Here is a 24910-nt window from a genome sequence, read left to right on the forward strand (position 1 = left end):
TCTCTGTTTCATTTATTTCCACTCTGATCTTTATTATTTCCTTTCTTATACTCCCTTTGGTCTTATTTTGCTGTTCTTTTTCCAGATCCCTTAACTGTAAGGATAACCTGTTGATTTGTGATTTTTCTTGGTTCTTTAGGTAGGCCTGCATTGCTTTGAATTTCCCTCTTAGGACTGCTTTTGCTGCATCCTATAGATTTGGGGCCATTGTGTTTTCATTTTTGTTTGTCTCGAGATATCTTTTGATTTCTTCCTTGATTTCATTGTTGACCTAGTCCTTATTTAGTAACATGTTATTCAGCCTCCATGTATTTGTGTGTCTTCCAATTTTTTTTCTAGTAGTTGATTTCGAATTTCATGGCACTGTGGTCAGAGAAGACACTTGGTATGATTTCAATTTTCTTAAATTTATTGAGACTTATTTTGTGGCCTAACATGTGGTCTATCTTGAAAAATGTTCCATGTGCACTTCAGAAAAGATGTGTATTCTGCAGCTTGGGGGTGAAATGCTCTGAAAATATTGATTAAATCCAACTGTCCCAATGTGTCATTTAAGGTCGCTGTTTCCATATTTATTTTCCCTCTGGAGGCACTGTTCCTTGTTGTCAGTGGTGTGTTGAAGGCCCCTACTATGATAGTGTTACTGTTGATCTCTGCCTTTTTGTCAGTCAATATCTGTTTTGTATATTTAGGTGCTCCTATGTTGGTATATAGATGTTTACTAGGTTTATGTTCTCTTGTTGGATCGATCCCTTTATTATTATATCGTGCCTATCTTTGTCTTTTAATATATTCTTCATTTTAAAGTCTATTTTGTCAGATATAAGAATTGCAACTCCAGCTTTTTTCTCATTTCCATTTGCATGAAATATCTTACTCCAACCCTTCACTTTCAGCCTGTGTGTGTCTTTAGACCTGAGGTGAATCTCTTGTTTACAGCATGTGCAACGATGTTCTTTCCTTATCCACTCAGCCACCCTATGTCTTTTTTTTTTTTTTTTAATTGGGGAAAGGGAACAAGACTTTATTGGGGAACACTGTGTACTTCCAGGCCTTTTATTTCCAAGTCCAGTTATTGTCCTTTCAATCTCAGTTGTGGAGGGTGCGATTCAGCTTCAAGTTGTTGTTCTTTCAGTCTTAGTTGTGGAGGGCACAGCTCAGCTCCAGGTCCAGTTGCTGTTGCTAGTTGCAGGGGGCACAGCCCACCATCCCTTGCGGGAGTCGAACCGGCAACCTTGTGGTTGAGAGGATGTGCTCCAACCAACTGAGCCATCTGGGAGCTCAGCGGCAGTTCAGCTCAAGGTGCTGTGTTCAATTTTAGTTGCAGGGGGCGCTGCCCACCATCCCTTGTGGGAGTTGAAGAACTGAACTGGCAACCTTGTGGTAGCTCATGTGGGAATCGAACCGGCAGCCTTCGGAGTTAGGAGCATGGAGCTCTAACCGCCTGAGCCACCGGGCCGGCCTGTGTGTTTGTCTTTTGATCTGAAGTTAGTCTCTTACATGCAACCTATGTAATGGTCTTGTTTCCTTATTCATTCAGCCAATCTATCTTTTAATTGGAGCATTTAATCCATTTACATTTAAAGTGATTATGATAGGTACATAGTTATAGCCATTTTGTTATTTTTATTTCTGTTTGTCATTAGTTAGATTGTTTTCATCTTTCTTCTGTTTACAGAAGCCCTTTTAACATTTCCTGCATTGATGGCTTGGTGGTGATGAATTCCTTTAGCTTATTCTTTTCTGGGAAGCTCTTTATCTCTTCTTCAATTTTAAATGAGAGCCTTGCTGGATAAAGCAATCTAGGTTGTAGGCCTTTGTTTTCCATCACTTTGAGTACCTCCTGCCACTCCCTCCTGGCCTGCAATGTTTCTGTAGAAAAGTCATTTGATAGTCTTATAGGAGTTCCTTCGTATGTAATCTGCTGTCTTTCTCTTGCTGCTTTTAGGATTCTCTCTTTGTCTTTAACCTTTGCCATTTTAACTATAATGTGTCTTGGTGTGGGCCTGTTTGGGTTCATCTTGGTTGGAACTCTCTGCACTTCCTGGGCTTGTATGTCAGTTTCCTTCCCCAGGTTAGGGAAGTTTCGGTCATTATTACTTCAAATATGTTCTCGATCCGTTGCTCCCTCTCTTTGCCTTCTGATATTCCTATGATGTGCATGTTGTTGTACTTGATGTTATCCCAGAGATCTCTTAAACCATTTTCATTATTTTTTTATTCTTTTTTCTTTTTGTTGTTCTGCTTGGATGATCTCTCCTAACTTGTCTTCTAATTCGCTGATTCGATCCTCTGCTTCATATAACCTGCTGGTAATTCTTTCAAGTGTGTTCTTTATTTTAGTTATTGTATTCTTTAGTTCTAACTGGTTGTTCTTTATGATTTCTCTATCCTTCTTTATGTCGTCACTAAGCTTCTTAAACATTCTTATCATCAGTGTTCTGAACTCTGTCTCTGATAGGTTGGTTACTTCTATTTCATTTGGTTCCAATTCTGGAGGCTACTTCTGTTCTTTCATTTGGGACATGTTTTTTTGTTTCCCCATTCTGGCTGACTCTTTGTGTTTGCTTCGATGTATTAGGTAGATCCCTTAGGGTTCTCGGTCTTTGCTGGGTGGTCTTATGTAGTATGTGTCCTTTATATTTGACTTTCACCACTTCCCTATTCTCCTGTGCATGTGCTCCAGAGGTGATGCTTGTGTTGTATGCATTCTCCTGTTAAAGTTGAGCTTTAATTGCTTTTGGCTTGTCAGTAGATGGGACTGACTCCTAGGCTGACTAGTTGTGAGACTTGGCTCTACCCACAGTGGATGATCTGCTGCGTGAGGGTTGAACGCTCAGATGAGGCTTGGCCCCTGTGGGTTCCTGTGCCTGTAGAGAATTCCCTCTGGGTGTGTCACTTGTAAGTCAAACCTGGCAATACTCTGGTTTAGTCTGGAGTTGGTCTCTGGGTATGTTGAATCTTGTGTCTTTTGGGCTGGGTCCTGGTGTATGGCAATTTCAGAACAAAACAAATCAGCAAGCACAACAGCAACAACACCACCAAAGAAAAGACCAGATATACTCACAGGTAAAACAACTGATAACCCACACTCAACACAGGCAAAATGACCAAAAATATAAAAAAAAAAAAAGGAAAAAAAGCACCAGTCTTGGCTTAAGCCCAACAAACAATCTCCAGGTTGTTCTCTGCTGTACAAAGACTCCTCTGCGTCTTGTGCAGGCAGAGCTGGCCACCTGGCGTCCAGAGTGACCCTGGCACTGCAGTTCTAGATGAGTGGGACTATGGGGTGTAGATGGTAGTTTTTACAGAGTCAGTGCTGTTTCTGTTCTTGCCTGCACGTAACACAGTCTGAGAGCACCACAGCCAGCCACTGGGAGGAGGGCTTATTTCCTGTGTCCAGGTCTCCTGAGTCTTAGGGCACTTCTTCCATTGGGGGGCTGTGGGGGGCGTGAGATTTCTGAGCTGCTGAAAGCCCAGAGCTGCCTCTGCCACCTGCTGTTGACCTCTGCATGTGTCTCTGTAGCTGTAATTGTCCTGAGCTGTAGCTCAGAAAAGGTGGGGGTTGGGAAGGGAGGTTTCTTCTGTCTCCCAGCCCAGTAGTGTCACACTCTTCCCAGCCTCTTCCCTACGTCCCAGCTATGAAGTGGCTTTTTCTAGGTCCTGAGCATTACAGCTCCTCTAAAATCTGACACTACTCTTCAGTTCAGGGACCAGCTTGAGACTCTGGAAAGGCAGGGATAGGATTGGTGTGGGAGAGTGGGGAGAGGGGCCCAGGTATGGAGTTTGCCTTTTGTCTTTTTTGTCTGACCTAGGGCCCAGCTGGAGACCTCAGCCGAGGTTACTGCCTCAAATGCTGGATATGCTGCTCTCTTGGCAGGAGAAATCAGCTGTGGGACGCAGTGAAAGAGCCCACCTCCTGGCTCTTGTGATCTCTGTTCTGTGACTTGAGGCCCTCGCATCCCGGCAGCCGTAGATATGGCCACGTCTCCACACCACTCCCTTCTCTTTTCCCCTGCTCGCCCTGTTTGCCCACTGTCATGCGGGGCGGCCTGCGGGGTCTCTGCTGCTGCTCCCCACACAAGAACGCAGGATATGGTGAGGCCAAAAAAGAACACCCACGGAGCCATAGGTAGGGGAGTCATACCACTATAGTCTCACTGGAGGCTGGGCCCACCGGACGCGCGACCTGCCGTCCGCCTTTCTGCCAACCGACCGACCGACAACTCTCCTCCACTCTGTTCCTCTGCTCTCCTCCGCTCTCCTCGGCTCTCCTCCGTAGCCGCAGCAGTTATACCAGCGGCCAATCGGCTAACCGGCCACAGCCAACGGCCAATCAGCCACAGCCGACAGCCATCCACTACCCGAGCCAGCACCTTTCCACGTGAGGCCGAGAGCCTGTAAACTACTTTCTGGGGCTCTGTCCCCACACCCACCTTCAAGTAATCCTCATAGGGGTCTCTTATGAGTTCTGTGTGATGAGCAGAAAGTCCTTTGATAGGTTATAGATGTTCAATTTGTGGTAAGTCTGGAGGAGAACTCAATAAGACCACCCCGTTGCCGCCATTCCTATGATGTCCATAAAATACTTTTAACAAAAAGTAACTCGGCAAACAATACAATAAAAAATGTAATCTTTATTAGTTTTGCACATTTTTAATGTTGGTTAGCATCATTTAGGGTAATAGTAGCATTTTCCAACATGCAGTTCACAAATACAATTTATCTAAGTAGTTTTAAGAAAAAGAGGAGCCTATGGTTTGCTTCTGTAAGAAACACAAAATGTCCTGATGTAATTGACTATATAAGTTCACTACGCTCTTCTTGTGGAAAAAAAAAAAGTGAAACCCACATCATATATAGAGCAACCTAGAGCAGCATAACTCCAAATAAATGAAAATATAAGGAGAAGTTAAAAAAAAGGACACACATGAAAACTAAACATTGTCTTCAACCAGTTAATGCAGGCACTATTAAAAATGTAAAAAAAAAAAAAAAAATTTATACCCTTTCCAATTGTAAAGCATAACTTGGATTTGAGTGGTGAACATATTTTATCCCTTAAAATTATGAAATAATCTAAAATTAGCAGAAGTAATAAAAAAGCAGAAATCTACAACTACCCAGTCTTGTTTTCATTTCTTATTTAGCAAATTTTTTTTTCATGAAAATGTACTATGGACAGAAAGTAAGAAAAGTGATTGTGATATCAACCTGAAGATAATTTCCTCTTCATATTTATGTACATAATGCTGAAAAATAAAATAAAATGACTTTTTTTTTTACAGTATTTATATTTACTTATAAAATACTAAACACATTTTTAACAGGTTAAGCAGTTTTTTTTTTTTAACATGTCTGTACACTCTGGCTATACACCATATGTTATCCATTTAAAGTTTAAAAATAACCAAAAAGCTATTAAAGTGCTGCAAACTATTGCTTAATGGCTTAAAGAAATGAAGCCTGTTGAACAATTTCCTTGACTTTACCACTGACATATGGTTTCTCATAAATGAGATTCTGAGCAGTGGGAGAAACCAGATACAGCAGCTTGGTAATATAAACATGCATTGATAGCATCCAAACTATCTATAATGGTACAGAATACATTATATTACCTGTGTAAAGCTTGCACTCTACATTTCTTGTGGTACATATTTGATGCAATAAATACTGTGCTTAGGTCATTATTTGTTTGCTCAAACGTGCACCACAGGGTAAAATGACTATTTACATAATAAATAGCATTTCATTAACATATACAGTGTTGACCTTGCTGAGCTGAAGATGGCTAAACAAAGGGCAGGATTAAGCAGAAATTTATAAAGGGTTCTTTTGGTCAAATCGGTCTTCAAGGGGGAAGCAATGCTCATTATTCAGTTTTTTAATACAATAAACAGAAACATAACATTTATGACTTCAGACATTTGAATGAAGTTTGCACCTGCTAAGATTTAATGGCGTACCCCCCAAAAATGATCCACATGGTCTAGGGACTAGATTTGACAAAACAAGATGAGCAAAGCACCTCCAATTATCACCTAATTATCGCTCCCAGAAATATGGATGGAATTTAAGAACTTATTGTTTTCCTTGTGACTTTTTTCATGCATGATCTCTAAGTGCAGCATGCCCTCATGCAAACCACTTTGTGCAGATGGGAGGGCCACGTGATTGCCATTACCCCCATGGCATACCTGTTAAAGAGGTCCTTTAGTCTATTTCCAAGCAGAAACCCTGTTTACAAAAATAGTCACATATAATAAACAACACATGGATTTAAAAAAAAAAAGATGAATCCACTAACAGATTTTGTAAAAATGTGACAAATGTGGCAGTTGAAATGCAAAGAGTGGATACAATTACTATACTAAAGTGTTTCATGTTAAACAACCCCCAATTATAGGTTTACACCCCTTTGAACTGGTCCCTACATTCTGAGTAGCCATTGCGTCTCGTCTTCAGCAGTGTCAGCTGGTAGTGAAAACAGTAACCTCCTGTCAAGGTCATCTCCCCTTTACACAGTCAAAGTTTTCTGACAAGGGGTCACTGTCTTATTGTAGGCACTGACCTTAAGTAGATTTGTGTAAAAACAGTCAGTTTGGCATTGACCTCCTAAAGGAGTCCTGTTGACAAAAATACATCACCTTCACAGGCTGTAAACAATTAAGTTACCCAATTATTTTTATTTGTTTTCATTTATTTCCCTTTGCCTTTTTCGTCTTTACCTTCTTGCTCATGTTTTTCCACAATTGGCTTTGTTACCCGATCATATGACGGTGGACAAGCTGCTGTAGACATGGTCAGATCAGTTTTTTCTGTAATGGAGTTTTCATTTATTCTGTCAATTATCATGTCTTCTTTTACAAGAAGATTAGCCCCACTTTTGATTTTATTTTTATTATATGTAAATGAAGCTTGTTTCAAAGTTCGTTTTAAGAGGTGGCGCCTATAAGCACGCTGAATAATAACAGCGGACACCTCCTCTTGTTTTCGTTTTAAAGTCGTAGTAATTGGCTGATAGGAGACCTTTGATGGATTGGAAGCCATGAATCGCTCTTCCATCTGTATTCGGAGAGCATCCATCTCTCCACTCTCCCCCAGAACTCGCTTGGTAAAAGCAAATAGGATGTCAAGACAGTGGATCCGGTCACCACTGACCATGGGCAAATCCATGGCAATGAGCTGGAGTTTGTTAGGTTGTGGCAAATTGAGAGGGGGTTCAAGAGCAGCTGCAAACTGAGATAGTTTTTCAAATTCCATGAACTGGGTGGCATCGGGATCAAACTTCTCCCAAACCTCGTAGAACATTTCAAAGTCATCCTCACTCAGGGGCTCTGCACTTTCTTCAGTAGCAACACTGAAGTTCTCCAGGATGACGGCGATGTACATGTTCACCACAACCAGAAATGATATGATGATGTAACTGACAAAAAAGAAAATCCCGACAGATGGGTTCCCACAGTCTCCTTTAACTGAGCTTCCAGGATGATCTTTCTCAGGGTCGCAGTCAGGAGGTCCACTGTTGAGAATAGGTGCCAACAAACCATCCCAGCCAGCAGAGGTGGTAATCTGGAACAGGCAGATCATGCTGTTGCCAAAGGTTTCAAAGTTGAACATGTCATCAATTCCGACTTCCCTCTTAACATAGGCAAAGTTGGACATTCCAAAGATGGCGTAGATGAACATGACCAGGAAGAGCAGGAGGCCGATGTTAAACAACGCAGGAAGGGACATCATCAGCGCAAAGAGCAGCGTGCGGATCCCCTTGGCTCCTTTGATCAGACGTAGGATTCGGCCAATCCTGGCCAGACGGATCACTCGGAACAAGGTAGGGGACACAAAATATTTTTCTATCAGCTCAGCCAGAAACATGCCTGTGGATAAAAAAAAATGAGAATGCAAAACAGTGAAGAACTTATCAATTAAAATAATAGCTAAATTTCTGTCAAGGCAGTTACATAATCTTAAATTTGACATAAATATGCTATATTTATTTATGTTAAATATTAAATTAACTTAATATTTGCTATGGACTGAATTTTGTACTTCCCAAATCTGTATGTTAAAGTCCTAACCCCCAATGTGATAGTATTTGTATAGAACCTTTTGGAGATAATTAGATTTAGATGAGGTCATATGGGTGGGGCTCTCATGGTGGGATTAGTTTCCTTATAAGAAGAGACACTAGAGAGCTTACTGTCTCTCTCTATCTCCTATCCCTTCCCAAGCCATGTGAGGACAAAGTGAGAAGGTGATCTTTTACAAGCCAGGAAGAGAGCTCTCATTAGAAACCCACTATGCTTTATCTTGGACTTGTAGCCTCCAGAATTTAAAACAAATAAATTTCTGTTGTTAAAGCTACCTATTCTATGGTAATTTGTTATGGAAGTCTGAACTAAGACAATATTCAGTTCAATAAGGATTTTACAGTACCTTTTGCCGTTGAGGAGTGTTTATAGACTATTTTTAGTTTACTTAAAATTTTTTTCTGAAATTGCCAAATCACATATCCAATTTCAGTCCTTATCCATATCCATTTAAAAGTATCTGTAGTTTTTGATGCTATTTTCATCTCTCCATAAACTTGATGCTTTCCTATGCTTCCTCTATAATATTCTTATATATTTATATATGCTCTGGTGCATCCCTAAAAGGATCCAATGCTGGTGCTTTTTTTGGTCTCCTGTGTCTCACTTTGGTCTCTCAGCCTTCTACTTTTAAGTTTCTTTCTGCATTTGTCTTTTAAATTATGAAATAATAATTGTACTGAAAAGGAATTAAAGAAATCAAGTGACTTTGAGCTACACTGTCTAATTCTGTAATGGGTAAATAGTTGGCTTACATAAGTGTGTGTGTGTGTGTGTGTGTGTATGTCAGAGAGAGAGAGAGAGAGAGAGAGAGAGATTGAGAGAGAGAGAGGAGAGGAGAGAATATAACTTTAGTATCCTATCCATAAATGACAACTGATTACACTACGGGTTAGTATATGAATCAAAGGCCACATACAACATATAAGTTGGATATATGACCAACTTCTTCAGAGGGGGGAATGACATGAAAAATCTGCCCAAATGGGATTTCCAAGATGGAGGAATAGGTAAATGCTGTGCTTGCCTCCTCATGACCACATTAAAATTATAGCTAAACTATAGAACAACCATCATTGAGAATCACCCTAAATCAGCTGAACCAAAGCCCTTCAACTAACGACATACAGAAGAAGCCACCTAGAGCCTGGTAGTAGGGGCAGAGATGTGGAATGGGCTGGTCCCACACCTGTGTGTGACCACTAAAAATTGGGAGGGATATCTTGGCTGCAGAGGTCCCTTTTGGAACAAAGGGTCCCAGACCCACACCAGGCTCTCCAACCCAGAGTTCCAGTGCTGAGAAGTCCCCATAACTTCTGGCTGTGAAAACCAGTAGAGATTGTCACTGAGTGAGCCTGAGATGTTGGAGTCCTAGGTGCTCCTCTTAAAGAAACCATGCACAAACTTACTGACTGATGGACTCACTCACTCTGAGCTCCAGAGCTGGGGCAGCAGGCATTGTCAGGCACCAGGGACATACAGGGAGGAACTAAGTTGTTTGGCTTCAGGACGAGAGCTGGAGGTGGAGCTTTCTCCCAGATGGAGGAGATGGTGGAAGCCATTGTTTCTTTGTTGAGCCCTACCCTCACCCAGAGTGCAGACATAGGTGAACACCATATCTGAGTCTCCATCAACCTGGACAACACCGTTCACCCCGATCAGGTGATTCCCCGATACCTTGGCCCACCCAAACTACTTCTAGTGGCTTTTCCATGAAGCATGTCTTGGCCTATGCTTCAGACTTTCCTAAAAATATATTAAAGATTCAGCTAACCTCAGACAAGCAGATCTGGTCTTGGCCTGTGCCATACTTCTTATAAAGCAGCCCAAAATTGTACTAGTGGCAGCGAGCCTCGGTTCACATTTTAGCTTCTTCCTGGCACCTCCAAGCCCAGAACAGTGGCAACCATCTTCAGATCACTTTATAGCTCATACCAAGTGGCCCCAGGCAGGGCACAGGCAGTGGCTGAACTTGGCCTGCACCAGAGGCCCTCCCAAGTGGTCCTGTAATCAACACACCTGGTAGCCAGCTTCAGACCACACAAGAGCACCAGCCAACTACCTCCAAAACTGACACACCCAAAGGATATAGAGTGTAGGCATCAGAGCCCTGCTAAAGTGAATCCTGTGCCATAGGGTCAGCCCCTGCACAACAGCTCCTCCACTGTAGTCACAGCTACTCCTCACAACCAATCAGCTGGAGGGTCAATCCCTCCCACTGATGTGCCAACTGCAATCAAGGCTCAACTACAACAGGAAGGCACACACAACCAATGCAAGGGACACACCTGGAGCACCTGGCTCAGGTGACCAGGGAGACTGTGCCACTGGGCCTTACAAGACATCTACTACATAAGGTTACTCTACTAAGACTGGGAGATACAGTAACTTAACCTAATACATAGAAGCAAACGCAGAGAGGCAGCCAAAATGGGGAGACAAAGAAATGTCCTAAATGAAAGAACAGAAACAAATCCCCAGAAAAAGAACTAAAAAATATGAAGACAAGCAATCTACCAGACGAAGAGTTCAAAACACTGATTATAAAGACGCTCAATGATCTCAGTGAGAACTTCAACGAAGACATAAGAAACATAAAAATGGATATAGAAATATAAAAAATAACCAGGGAGAAATAAAGAATACAGTAACTGAAATGAAGTATACATTAGAGGCAATCAACAGTAGATTAGATGAAAGAAAGGCTCAAACCAGCAATTTAGAAAATGAGGCAGAAGAAAACACCCAATCAGAGCAGCAAAAAGAAAAAGATAATATAAACAAATGAGGGTAGTTTAAGGGGCCTCTGGGACAACATGAAATGTACCAACATTTGCATCATAGGGATACCAGAAGGAATCAAGAGAGAGGGCAAGGAATTGACAACCTATTTGAAGAAATAATGATGAAAACTTCCCTGGTGAAGGAAATAAACATATAAGTCCAGCAAGCGCACAGAGACTAAACAAGAAGAAACCAAAGAGGCCCACACCAAGAAACACCAAAATTAAAATACCAAGGTTAAAGACAAAGAGAGAATCTTAAAGGTAGCAAGAGAAAAGCAGTGTTACCTGTAAAGGAGCTCCCATAAGACTGTCAGCTGATTTTTCAATAGAAACCTTTCAGGCCATAAGGGATTGGTAAAAAATATTCAAAGTGATGAAAAGCAAGGACCTACAATCAATATTACTCTACTCAGGAATGCTATCATTTAGAATTGAAGGACAGATAAAGAGCTTCCCAGACAAGAAAAAAACAAAGGAGTTCATCACCACCAAACCAGTATTACAAGAAATCTTAGAGGGCCTTCTTTAAGATGAGACAAAAAGGATAAAAAACATGAAGAATAAAATGGCTATAACTACACCTCTATCAACAATTACTTTAAATGTAAATTAATTAAATGCTCCAATCAAAAGACACAGGGTAGCTAAATGGATAAGAAAATGAGACCCTTACATATGCTGCATACAAGAGACTCACTTCAGATCGAAAGACACACATAGACTAAAAGTAAATGGATGGGAAAAAGATGTTTCATGAAAATGAGAAAAAAAAAGAACAACATTTGTGGTACTAATACTTATACCAGAAAAAATAGACTTTATAACAAAGACTATAACAAGAGACAAAGAAAGACCCAGCAATCCCACTTCTGGGTAGTTACTCTAAGTAACCCAAAACACTACTTTGAAGGGACATGTGCATCCAAATATTCATTGCTGCATTGTTTACAAAGGCCAAGGTGTGGAAGCAGCCTGGGTGTCTGTCAATGGATGAATGGCTAAAGAGGAGGTGGTACATATATACAATGGAATATTGCACGGCCATAGAAGGGAATGGGTTCTTGTCATCTGTGGCAGCATACATGGACTTAGAGGATGTAAGTCCTGAGTGAAATATGTCAGACAAAGACAGATGCAATGTGATTTCACTTATATGTGGAATCTAAAGAACACAATAAAGAAACAAACAAAACAGAAACACATTCATAGATACAGAGAACATTTTGATTGTTGCCATATGGGAGTGTGGTTGAGGAGGTAGGTGAAAAAGGGGAAGGGATTAAGGAGTAAGAATGGGTTGTTACACAGTAGTCATGGGGATGTAGGGTATAGCATAAGGAATATAGTTAATAATATTGTAATAACTATGTATGATGTCAGCTGGATACTAGTCAAGGGAATCACTTCTTAAATTATGTAAATGTCTAACCACTGTGCTGTACACCTGAAATTAATATAAAATAATATTGAATGTCAACTGTAATTGAAAAATTAAAAAGAAGGGGAAGGTGAAGGGTAATAAGTGGTCCAAATTTCAAAGTATAAAACAAGTAAGTCTTGGGGATGTAACGTGTCATGGGATGCAATGTACAGCATAGTCAATAATATTGTGATAGCGTGATACAATGTCAGATAGTTGCTGGATTTATCACTGTGATTACTTCTTTAGGTATATAAATGTTGAATATGGTGTATACCTGAAACTATGTAATATTATGACATACACTGTGACATATATAACAGTATGACATATATAACTATATGACTGTATGTCAGCTAATTTTAATAAGTCTTTTTTGTGTGTTTTTTTTTAAAGAAAATCTTCCCAACAGAGTGCCCCATATGAGATGGTGAAATATTGACCCAATCATATTATCTGGTTTAGGAAAGAATGAATACTTCAGGTCCACAGACAGTCTTTTTTACTTCACTGGAGTTAGAGTCGTATCTTTAATGAGATGAGCTATTGCTCATGTGCTTGTTGTACATTTTAGGCTTTGAAGTACATGGCTGATGAAACAATATCCCATGCCACCTCACTTGCCTTGTGCATTGTTACTGTAAACTGATTTCAAGGTGATCTAGAAAATTTCTACCCCATACCCTTAAAAGACCTACCATCTGTATTTGCTAACATTGTTCTTTATTCTCATGCCACTCCATATTTTTCTTTATCTTGCCATCGACTTTTCAATCCTATTTACATGCTGATGACTTTATGTCCATTTCTCTGGTGCAATGTATTTCCTAAGTACCAGACTAAATTTCTAGTCCTCTTCTTAACAAAGACAACTAAATATTGTATAGGCTATTCCATCTCAACCTGTCAAAAACATTTTTGTCTTAGTTAATAGCACATTTCTAATTCAAATGAATGAAACTTTACTGTATTGAAATAATAATACACCTAATGTCTAAAATGGATGGAATAGGATACAATGCTGTATATATAGCAGAAGTCTCATTTTATAAGAAAAACAAACACACCTGGATAAAATACATTAACATTTTCACAGTGGTTATCTCTGAGTGATGGGATGATCTCTAAATTTTATTGTTCCAACATTTACTTTTATTGAGCTGAACTTAAGAGACTTAAAATATTTCTTACCTACGATGGAGAGAATGACAACTACAAAATCAAAAATATTCCAGCCTATGGTAAAGTAGTAATGACGGAGGGAGATGAGCTTCAGCACACACTCTCCAGTGAACAGCACAATGAACACCAGGTTTATTCGTGATAAAATGCTAGTTACATAATCACTCTGATCATCTGTTTCTACCATCATCGTGACCATGTTGAGACAGATGAGAATCATGATGCTTATGTCAAAAACTTGTCTGGTTACAAAGTCAAAGACCATTCCTTGAAATTTATTCTGTAGAGAAAGAGAAATGCTTTTAGCAACAGAGAAGAGTTTTCCTGTACACAGTAAACATCTATGTAAGTACTTTCTGCATTAATTGACTTTCTAGTATTGTACATAGTAATCACTCACCCTGAATTTTGTAAAAGATGATTTATAGCACATTAATTTTTTAAATTTAGTTATCTAAATTGCTATTTACTACTTATGTTTGTTTATTCCACAGAAGAATCCCTTGCCGAAGGAGGTTTCTGATAAGAAACATTGTACACTAATACGCTTCTCTCAGAGACACAAAATGCATATTAACATTATGAGATTATGAGTTAAGATTATGAGAAGTTAAGAAGCCTGCTTCATTTTGTTTTACCAGAATATCTGACAATCAGGTGGCCCATGCCGCTATTTCAAAATGCAGTATCTATTAGCATTCCATTGTCTTATTTTCATAGAACTGTTAAAGGGAACTTGGGATTTCCAGCACACACCTATAACATTAGTATTTAAAGCTCATGAATGGCAGTATTGATATACTTGCATCAAACAGTCTTTGCTGACATTGTCAGACACAGAATGTTGATTGAGCCTACACACGGGTAATCAGACCAGAATGACATTACGTATGATTTGATGTCAAAAATTCATATCCCTTGTCACTGATCCGTGGTTCTGCTCCCCAGTTCTGCCATTGTCAGTCACTGCAGGCCATGGCCTGTCTCACTTCCCTAGGCCAATGGGGAACTCTGAGGATATCTTCTATCTCACATTTTCCTACATATAGCTGACTCGTTTCTACTTCCACTATTAAGGCTTAATAAGGGAAAATATGTTTTACTTATCATTCTCAAGAAGGTAACTGTTGGCTAGCATAATATGAATGTTCACTAGTATTTTGTTCCCCAATGCATCCCAGGAATTATTTTAACTTCACATAGCATCAGCATAAAAACCAGTACAGTGTGGGATGAGGCTTCTCCGTTTCACAGTAGTTGTTTGGTTGGTTCATCATGGAAACATGAGAGTATTATTTGTTATCATGAATTATATTTACTGACTCTGACTTCTGTAGGCATTAGTAATTTCTAACCTTTACAGTCATATACATGAATAGTAGATACTAGAATTCTTTCCTCCTCCAAACACTCAGTACCTTCAATGAAAAATAAAATGGAAGTAAGGTGTTATTTCACTCAAGATTTCATCAACTTGATAATCTAGCAGAAAGCTGGCATGTATTTTAACTCCATCCAAAGTGTACTCCTCTCCCTGACATTATTTAGTAACTACTTTTGAATTATATGATCAACTTTTTCTTGTGCATATCACATTACCTATGGGTCCTTAGCCATTTAGTTTGGATTCTAGATGTAGAATTCTCAATCCCTTGAAATCAAGGGTGCATTTTCTGTTCTACTTTTTTCTTGGTCTCTCTCTTTTTATATAATTTTTACCATTACCATGAAAAGATATGAATTAATGATACTCTAAAAGTGGAAGAAATCTTTGCTGCTGCAAATGTTTGCTGCTATCTCTTCTGTAAGAATACCCACGTAAGTTTTTGTTTTTGTATATATTTTTCCCATATCATTTGGTGTTTCTTACTCCTGGTCGAGGTATAGGCTTTTGTGGCTTTTTCGATCCTAATTTTTTCATTGCATTATAGTATTTCTTCTGTTCTTCTGTCATAAAGATGTCTTGGCCTCCAAAGTATAGAAAAGAAAAATCAAAACTAGTTAAAAGTATGTCCCTTTGCACAAAATTTTTCAATGCTTAACTTAAAATAGGAAAGGTACAGTTAAGAAAGTAAATGCAAAATTCACCCAGTTAGAATAATTATGCCTGGAATTTTAAATTTGAAAAATTAAAAGTACTTTTTAGGTCATACAATCTTATTTAATTCTCACAATTATACGTAATTGACTTTATTATTTTCATTATTATTTTACAGAGAAAAAACCCAGAAACTGAGAAGTTGAATATTTTACTCAAGACTCACTGAGTGGTAAAATCTGGTTCACTGAGACACGAAATACTTGATTCCTTACACTATACATACTGCCTTTTAAAAGTTAAAGACAATGATAGGTTTTAGTCACATGTAGCAAAGAGTTAAAGTCTGTATATTGCAAGATAGCCTAGAATACTCATAAAAAGCCGCTTTCACTCTGCCAAGAATTGGTGCAAAAAGATGGGAAGAAAATTGGACGAGTTGGTAAAATAGCAAGGGAATAAGTCAGGTATCACAAATATGGCAGGTATATGATATAGCAAGTATATGATAGTTCAGAGGATCAGAACTGAGGCTAATAAATGAAACAGAGTATCCTGATATTGACTACAGAATAATATCAATAATAATAACAAAAGGGGATAGGGACAGGAATGTTCTGTAGTGAAAGAGTCTCATACAATGAGTGAAAGTACTCAGTACGTAATAAGAAAACACACTGAGCAAATCAGATGAAGGAGCAGTACACAAAGTAAGAAATAAAAACCGCAAAAAAACACTTGAAAACATGTTCAAACCTACCAGTAAAAGACATAAAACTTAAAAGTAAATGCAAATGTAATTTATCAAATATCAAGTATTAAAAACAGCGGATGTTCGATGCCAGTGAAGCAGCAGTGACTGGGCACATCCATACACTGTTACTGGCAGTATGAGTGGGGATATTATTTTGGGGAAGCAAAATACTCACTTTGGGAATTTATCTTAAGGAAATAATTAACAACTCTCTGTCTTTTATTTTTTTTTTGGCACAAGGACTTTTGAAAGGGCAAATTTAAATCATTAAAGATTAGAAACAACCTAAAACATCAATCCATTGGGAAATGGTTAAGTAGATTACGATAATGTATATATGAAGATTTAAGAAAATGGGAAAATACTTATGTTAAGTCAAAAAGAGAATTTATAATTATAGATAAAATAATTTCAACAAGAAGAATATATTTAGAGGATGTCTGAATGGAAAAACATAGAATGTGAATAGTGGTTTCTCCCAAGTAGTATTTTTTTACTTTTCCATATTTTCCATAAGTATATATTTCTATAATGTATATATATAATGCATATATTTGGAATGATAAAATGGGCTTTACAAATGATAATAAAATAAAGAGCTGCTTAATTCAAGACTGGAATTGATAGTTTACAATTAGATATCAGGGCGGATGAAGTGAAAATATATAAAAGGAAACAATGAAGTAAAAAAAAAATGTGAAAAGAAACACTAGAGAAGTTTACAACTCATGATTAATTTATTGCAAATATTCTAAGGGTTTTAACTGAAGATTTATTTTCAGGAAGGAGTTGTAGGGACAAAAGTTGACTTTGGGAAAGGCGCATGTGCCTGGGTCCTTCTCTAGTCCTTTTCTAATTATTTTCTTTCAAAAGGTAGAAAATGTGGTCACTGCTTAAAAAAACATGGCAGAGGGGAGGGAGGTTCTGTGAGCCTATGCAAAGAAATATGCAGCACAATCATTCTTGGCTTTCCATACTCTGAAAGAGATGGGCAGTGGATAGCAGAGTGGGAGGATGAAAAAAGAGAGTTAATATATACACCCATTTGATGTCTGAATTAAAGCACCATTTGGTAGCAAGAACACTTCAAATAATTTTGTGATCTTAGTGGGAGAGAAAATATTAGAAATACTTATCTTCTTTTTTTGCTGGTTGAAATTATCTATGATGACACCGATAAACAGGTTCAAGGTGAAGAAGGACCCAAAGATGATGAAAATAACAAAGTAAAGATACATGTACAAATTTTCCTCATACTTAGGCTGGAGTTCCACCTACCAAAGGAGAATATTTTGTAAAATATCACAATACATTTTAATGCTGGAAGTCATTGAAGCTTTTTCTTGAAAATAGAAAATTCCTAATAATACTTAAGCAGTACTTTCCTTTTTTTCCTCTCAATCAGCTACCTCTAAAAAAAAAAATCTCTGAACATAGCCCTTATGGATGTTTTCATGTGAAAAATATTGTTATTAGGACACTGTATAATCTATTTTTATAACTATAAAATAACTAATATCTTGATATTTGGACAGTGGCGTGTGAAACTTTGTAAATTTGTAAGGTATTGAATTTTAATAATTTAAAAATTATTAGTGAAAAATGTTTACTACAGTAAATGAGTATAGACTATTTAGAAGCAACCATTTGTGCCTGTATGAATTATTCAGCAAACAGGAGTTGAATCATTTATATAGATGTTTCTAATCATTCATAAAGATCATTCATATATTTAACATCATAACACTTAATGAATTTTCCAGATTGCGTAGACATAACTGGACACTCCATCTTATAAATCTTCAATTGAGAATTTAATCTATAGATTAAATATAGAGTAAATTAGCATTGAACTATCATTTACCACTTAGTAAAGGGGTAATGGAATCATTATAGATAGTTTCCTAATAGATTTATTTCCTTCTAAAGACAAAAGAGTTAAAGACCAACCAAACACAAAAGACAAAATAATAATTAACCAAGGGAAGTAAAACAATGCTGGAGCGTATCAGGAAGGTACTCAACATAAAACTAAAGTCACTGACGGGAAGTCCATGTCAAGAAAGAGAAAAGTGAGCTGTATCAGGTCAGTTTAAAGATTACAAGGAAAGAGCTTATTTTTTATGATGATAGACTAAACAGATTGGGCTTCAGAATGGAAAGAGGAAGGCTGATAGAAAATACTAAGTTTTACAACGTTTTGAGGAGCAGAGTTGGAATGAACATGGATTTCAGTTCTCTTCTTGAAGCCTGAAAAGAGGCTCTTGAAAGAGATATATAAAGTAGGTCTTAACTTTGGTGATATAAACTTAAAGGAAACTGTTGGCTATAGAAGTGATAACAGCATTGGTAAAGGCTTCAGTAAATTTATGGATGCTAAGATTAAATAACATAATGAATTTGAAATGGACTGTTTTAGAAACCTAAGGCTGCCTGGGCAACATCCCTAACTTTCCATACTGTCTAATATGGAAATTAACTATACATTTCCAATACTGATGGTAATCATGTATTTTTTCACATTTGCCCTTGCACACCAAAATTATTACTGGTTATGTAATTATTAGACTAAAAAGGAAACAGAAAATATTTAATAGATGGATATTTGTTATTTATTAAATATATGAATATGTTACTTTAGTTTGACTTTCAAAATAATTTGTCATGATTTATCTTCGTAAGATCTTTCCAATAAACAGTGGTATAATTGAATATTAATTTGAGTCATATTTTTCCTTTGTTTTTAAAAAATCATCACAGAATCATTTCATTTAGCTGCTATGCTCTGTTGAATTAATTTTAGCATCTAACCAATATTATAAAAAGATAGGATGTAGGAAATACTTACATTTCTGGAATCAACTGCTGCATACATTATATCCATCCATCCCTTAAATGTGGCCTATTAAAAAGGACATGTGTGCTTTAATTTGGAGTAAAAAATATGAATATATCTGATGCATAATAAATAGTCTTACTTATATATTTTTTAAAAAGGAACATTTTCAAGACTTTTCAAAACAAATTTTACGTGGATTTTGGACCAACACACTATCATAGTAACACTTTTCATTTCTAGAACACATAATGAACAAAATGGTTATTTGCTATATCCTCCTGCTTGATAATCAACTCATAAATACTTCTCAATTTTTCAGAGTTAATGAAACCATTCAATTTAAAGTGCTGTCAAAATACAGAATATGTTCAGAAAGTTTTACAAATGCCAACACATTTGGCAATGTCTGTAGCAACAAAACAATTATAACTTAGATCCAATGATCATCTGCTGAATTCTGTCTACAAGGTGATCAAAGTGACTGAAAGTTTAAGATTTCTCTTGGTTGTAACACTCTAAGGATCATAAAATTATACACAAAGCTGGCATTACAAGTATTCTTTTAAGAATTTTGAAGCATAAAATCCAGAAATCCTATATTCTACCCTTCTCTGTAATTTTTGATAAGAGTGAGTTAATATGGGAAAGAAAAGTGGAAAATAGTACAGCAGACACTTGGCATTCACAGTTTCACTAAGGACCTTATAGTAATTTGTTATTTGTCATAGGACATGAATTGAGTCCTATGGGCCTTAGAGGGTTCTTCCTTAATTAGGGAGCAAGTTTAGCAAAGCTTTCAAAATCTATATCCCAACACACACACACACACACACACACACACACACACACACATTTATAACACTAACACTTGTGAAGTGGTGGATGTCCTGGGAAGAAAGCCAAGTAAGGGTGGGCATGATGGCAGTGAAGAAAAAGTAATGATTCTTAGCTAGAAAATAGAAGTTATTTGTGTATCAAAGAGGTAAAGGATGAATGTGTCAATGACTGAGGTCAATGACAGAGTAAGTCCATTACACGCTAGGTACAGAAACAGAGAAAGGTGATTCAAGGAACCATTTTAATGGTTACTAATTAACAGAGAAGTGATTCTGTATAAAGCCAAGTATAAAGCAGTACTTTAGTTTCTTTAGTAGCGGAATTTATTTAATGGATGTGTGCAGGATCCTTCAGATATATTTTTAGAATTGTTTAATATTTTAAGGAATTCCTGGAAATTTTCTTTTCTCAATTTTATGGAGGAGGTGATATGCTTTAGTGATATTTACAAGTGTAGTTATTAGTTAAGATTAGGATAAGTGGCCAAGGAAATATCATCATGTGTCTACTATAATATTTAAAGAAATCATACTTGCCAGATTTTTAAAATCCCTATTTAATTGAATGAGCATTCAAAGTAACTCTGAAACATCCAGAAGAGTAATAAGAAATTCCAACAAGAAGGTGGGAAGAACGTGCAAAGGGGTAATAGTACAGACACCTCTGAAAGAGATGCAAGAGGGTTTTGACCAGTGTAGGTTTGTTTGCTTGTTTAGTCTCCTGGTTGCACAACTGAAATCATAACCTTGGTGAAAAGAAATAGATTTTTGCCCTGAGAACTCTGTAGAACCACAAGAGAAGAACTAACATAGTTTCTTTTTTTTAAAGCAGAGTTTCAGCACCCAAGATCGAGCAACATTTTTATAAAGGTTTTTGAACAATCTGGACTGTTTTTATTCACTGCTTTGTTGTGATGCAACTGCAGCTAAACTTAGCATCATATGAAGATGTTTACAGGGCTGCTATCTTTTACATTTTTATAAATTGTGAACTATTTGTTTTTTGTGTAAATAAGTCTTGGAGACCCAGGAGTGAAAACATGACTATTTAGATAAAACAAACGTAAGTAATTGTACTAAGAGGTCATTTGGAATAAGACAGCAGCTACTTGTGTTTCATTTCTGTGTCCAGGCATTACCCAGTATTACTTCCTATCTCTATGAGCATCTGATCCTAAAACCTGAACAGCATTCCCCAATCTTCAGTCCAAATGACACAACTCAGTAGCAGTTAATTCCTTCCAATTTGTTGTTATCCAATCAGGTGTGTTAAGTCTGTGTGCTTTGTGGTGTGATGCGGTATGATCTATCAGTGAAACAAGCTTTTCAATTGCAATAGAAAAAAAAAACTTATGATGCATTAATCAATTTTTTCATATGGAAGAGAAAGCAATATGAAGAGAAAAAGCCCTGGAGAAAGAACTGAAATTCCTGGACACTCTCAACTGTCTGCACTGCTTAAATAAACTGAAGTTTCCATCCACTTGGGCTGGTAAAGTGGTAACAATAAATCAAAATTAGGAAAAACAAATATGTTATAAACTTTCTTCTTAATAACTAAATAATGGATATATGTCATTACTTTGTTATTATTCCAAACAGTAAACAAATTTCAGAGAAAAGAGTGTTCACTTACAACTTGAAGCAAAGAGAGATACCCAAATCCTACATTATCAAAGTTTACTTTCACATTTTTCCATCGGGCAGTTTCATTTCTTTCTATTAGATTTAGGCAATCAGTATGATTATTCACTTCGCTGATTTCAAATATATCACCAGTTGTGGTGTTAATACAGTGGTAGAATTTGCCAGCAAACAAATTTACGCCCATGATGCTGAAAATTAGCCAGAATATAAGACAAACCAGAAGCACATTCATGATGGATGGAATTGCTCCTAAAAGGGCATTCACAACCACCTAATACACAAATGGAAAAAAAGAAAAGTCAGAATTCTTGTTGTTAAATAATATGAGACATTCCCCTAGTAATCTTTAGTCTGTCTAATTTCTTTACTATCAAGATTTGTATACTATGATATTTTAAAGCAAATTAAAAAATCTTAAAATGTAATCTATTCTTTCTTAAGCAGTACATTTAGGGAAACAAATATAGACAATATGACATAGAAACCAAAAAAAAAAAAAAGTTTAAAAATAGAGAGAGTTAAGTACTCCAAAGTTAAAGGAAAAGGAAAACCAGAGAAATTTGCTGCCAGAGAAAGTCGGAATATATGTTGTTTATAAAAAAAAAAAGAAGTAGGAAATTTTATAACAGACTAACTCATTGAAAAAAGGCAATCTGTTAATAATGAACAAAACTAAAATATTCTATGAATTGATTTGACCAATATATTTTAATAAACTAAAAACTAAGATATATAAATATAAAAATATTGTTAAATACCTAATATAATTTTGTCCTTAATTATTCATGCATTACTATGACTAATAATTTTTGCATAAGAAGCAAGACAATTTAGCATTATGTATTTCATTAAATCATCACATCGTTTATTTCAAGCTCCAGTCATGTCAGTTGTTTCATTTACTGAGTTTAATTCAATAAACTTATTTTAAATGAAACATAATAGAAATCAGTTTCTTTGGAAAGTAAGGAAAGGAGGGATGCCCAAATCTGATGTGATTACACCAAGGTCTGTGCTAAATAATTACCCGCTCTTTTTCCATAGAAGTATGTTTCCCACCCCCCATCTTTATTTCTGGATCATAAATTAAAAATCTGAGTTTTCATATTTGGCAACATATTTGTAGGGATGGCTGTCCTTATTTCCTCCTCCACAGTTCCCATTGGAGCCGCACATGAATATCTAAGATGGAAGATAAGACCGGTCCTAAAATGCTCATAAGTGGCATATGATGCCTCAGACTTGATGTTAACACGTAGCTAAGTTAATTCTACCTATGTACCTCTTGTCATTCTGATCCAAAGGAGACAATAGGCATCAAAATATCTTTCATCTGCCATTTGATGGCAGTGTATTTTTAGAACAAAATGTTTTGACTGCCTGTCTGAGAAAAACAAATACATGAGTGAATTAATTCCATATGCTTCCAAGGACTACTTAACATCTGCAAAGAACTGTGGGCCTTCTGGGGTTACAATACAGTGTGATAAGTGGGCCAGTGGAAATGATAAAACCACTAATGACAAGGTGGGGAAATGAGCATGCAAAAATTAAGCTGGTTGAGTTATCCAGGCAGAGTCAGATGATGTGGTCTATGTAGCCTATGAAGCTGACACATGACGCCTTACCTTACCCTACTTGGTTGTCTATATTATACACTTGATTGAAGAAATATTTATTTTATACTTCATTTTTAAATGTGTGGATACCCGTAAGATTTCTCTTGGATTCAAAATTTGAAAGCTGAAATCAAGTTATTTTTTATTTCCCTTACTTTCTGAATATCTTACCTACCATCCAAATAAAAAAGGTATTTCTGTTGTGTGTAACAGACTATATGTCAAAATGCATATTTTTACCGACAACCAATTTGGAGCTTGACCAGAACACTGGTTACCTATATCTATTTCTTGAATTTCTTTTCACATGGATCTGTAGGTCTCACACTTTTTTCTTTAAAACCTTTGTCTCCTTTGTTACTTCTTTTCCATTTTCATTTTTGCCATCCTTGTTCTGGCCTCTGTTAGTTCATACTTGCACTATCCTTAGAGCCTTCTTTCTCCTTACTTTGATCCATACAAGATGAATTAATCTTCCCCAAGTCTCACTTTAAAATTATTTACTGGCCACCAGTCATTATCAAATATTTTCCTTAGCTTGATATTCAAATCAATCCACAATCAACATTTCTAGTTTTAACTTCCTTAGCCACCTAGCCTTCATGCCAACCCAACTAATATAATTACCGTGTGTTAATATAATTACCCTAGAATTGACAAGCCAGTTCCTTTGTAATTCCTGTCCAATATTTCCCTTTGTTCTTTGTTCTCACAAGCTTTAGTTCAAGCAGCACTTTTTTTCATGGAGTCTAACTTCACCCCCTCCTCAGTTTAGCCTCTAAAATAAAGATGAATGTTTCCTCTTTTGAATTCAAGAATCAGAATTCCAGTGCTGGTCAGAACTGTAGAGATAATTTAGTATTGTGTTCTCAGTTGGCAAATAAGAAGAATGAGGCTGAGACAGGTTAAGTTCAGAAAGTAGACTAGAAGTAGTATCTAGTATGCTTTCCACTCAAGTTCACTCAGAGTTATTCACACTTATCTGGTACTCGTATTACTCTGTATTTAGAGTCAATTGAATTCCTATAATCCTCAAAGATGACAGGTTTTTTTTAAATTTAAATTTAAGATGCAAAAGTATATTCGTGAATTCTCCATGGCTTTGAGTGCTATGAATATAGGAATACAACAGAATACTTTGAGTAGAGGAGTACAAAAATGGTCCATTGAATGAATGAATGAAGCAAAGATTAGCTTAGCATTTATTGATTGAAGAATAATTTTAAAATGTTGTTTCTAGATATGGAATAATAATAAAGAGCTGGACAAAACCAAAAATTTGGGGTTAGCTAATACGTCTGAGCGGTTTCCTTTGAAAAAGGGGATTTGTTAAGCATTAAAATTAACCCTATAGAATTCATTATGCAACTGCTCTGCAGCAGTGCCTTTCGGAATATGAAAAGGTTATTTTTATGAAGATAAAAGAACTATATTTTGGAAAACATTCCACATAGTATTAGGGAATTAACTACACAAAGGTCCATTCACATTTAAAATTTTATTAAATTAGGCAATGAAGGAAAAGGGAAAGGACTATCTTTTCCCAAGAGCCTCCAGCTATTCCTTGGTTCAGCACAGAGGAAAGTGTATTAACTCTTATCAGCCTCCAGGGAACTGCAGTAATTGGTTCCCACAAGGCAGACTGGCCTGAATAAATTGGAAAGAACAGATTGAGGTCTCAGGCTGCATAAAAGGA

At 36.8% G+C, this 24910-nt stretch overlaps 1 protein-coding gene across 4 annotated transcripts in view; it reads right to left on the bottom strand.

Annotated features, from left to right (window-relative positions):
- Window positions 1-4617: 4617 nt before the first annotated feature.
- The window catches only part of LOC109445183 (sodium channel protein type 1 subunit alpha), a 111764-nt gene continuing 91471 nt past the window's right edge, over window positions 4618-24910 (bottom strand). For 3 of the 4 annotated variants that reach the window (XM_074337350.2, XM_074337346.2, XM_074337314.2), the window contains exons 22-27: window positions 21585-21866; window positions 19122-19175; window positions 17410-17547; window positions 15352-15456; window positions 13491-13761; window positions 4618-7880 (exon numbers count right to left, since the gene is read on the bottom strand). In XM_074337350.2, the coding sequence (XP_074193451.1) occupies window positions 6703-7880; window positions 13491-13761; window positions 15352-15456; window positions 17410-17547; window positions 19122-19175; window positions 21585-21866 (2028 nt within the window). In that variant the 3' untranslated portion in view covers window positions 4618-6702. The remainder of the gene's footprint in view (window positions 7881-13490; window positions 13762-15351; window positions 15457-17409; window positions 17548-19121; window positions 19176-21584; window positions 21867-24910) is intronic. The other variant, XM_074337357.2, reaches the window with a different exon arrangement.

The sequence above is a fragment of the Rhinolophus sinicus genome, chromosome 17 (genome assembly GCF_057876585.1).
Source record: "Rhinolophus sinicus isolate RSI-liver-muscle chromosome 17, RSI-T2T, whole genome shotgun sequence".
NCBI lineage: Eukaryota > Metazoa > Chordata > Mammalia > Chiroptera > Rhinolophidae > Rhinolophus > Rhinolophus sinicus.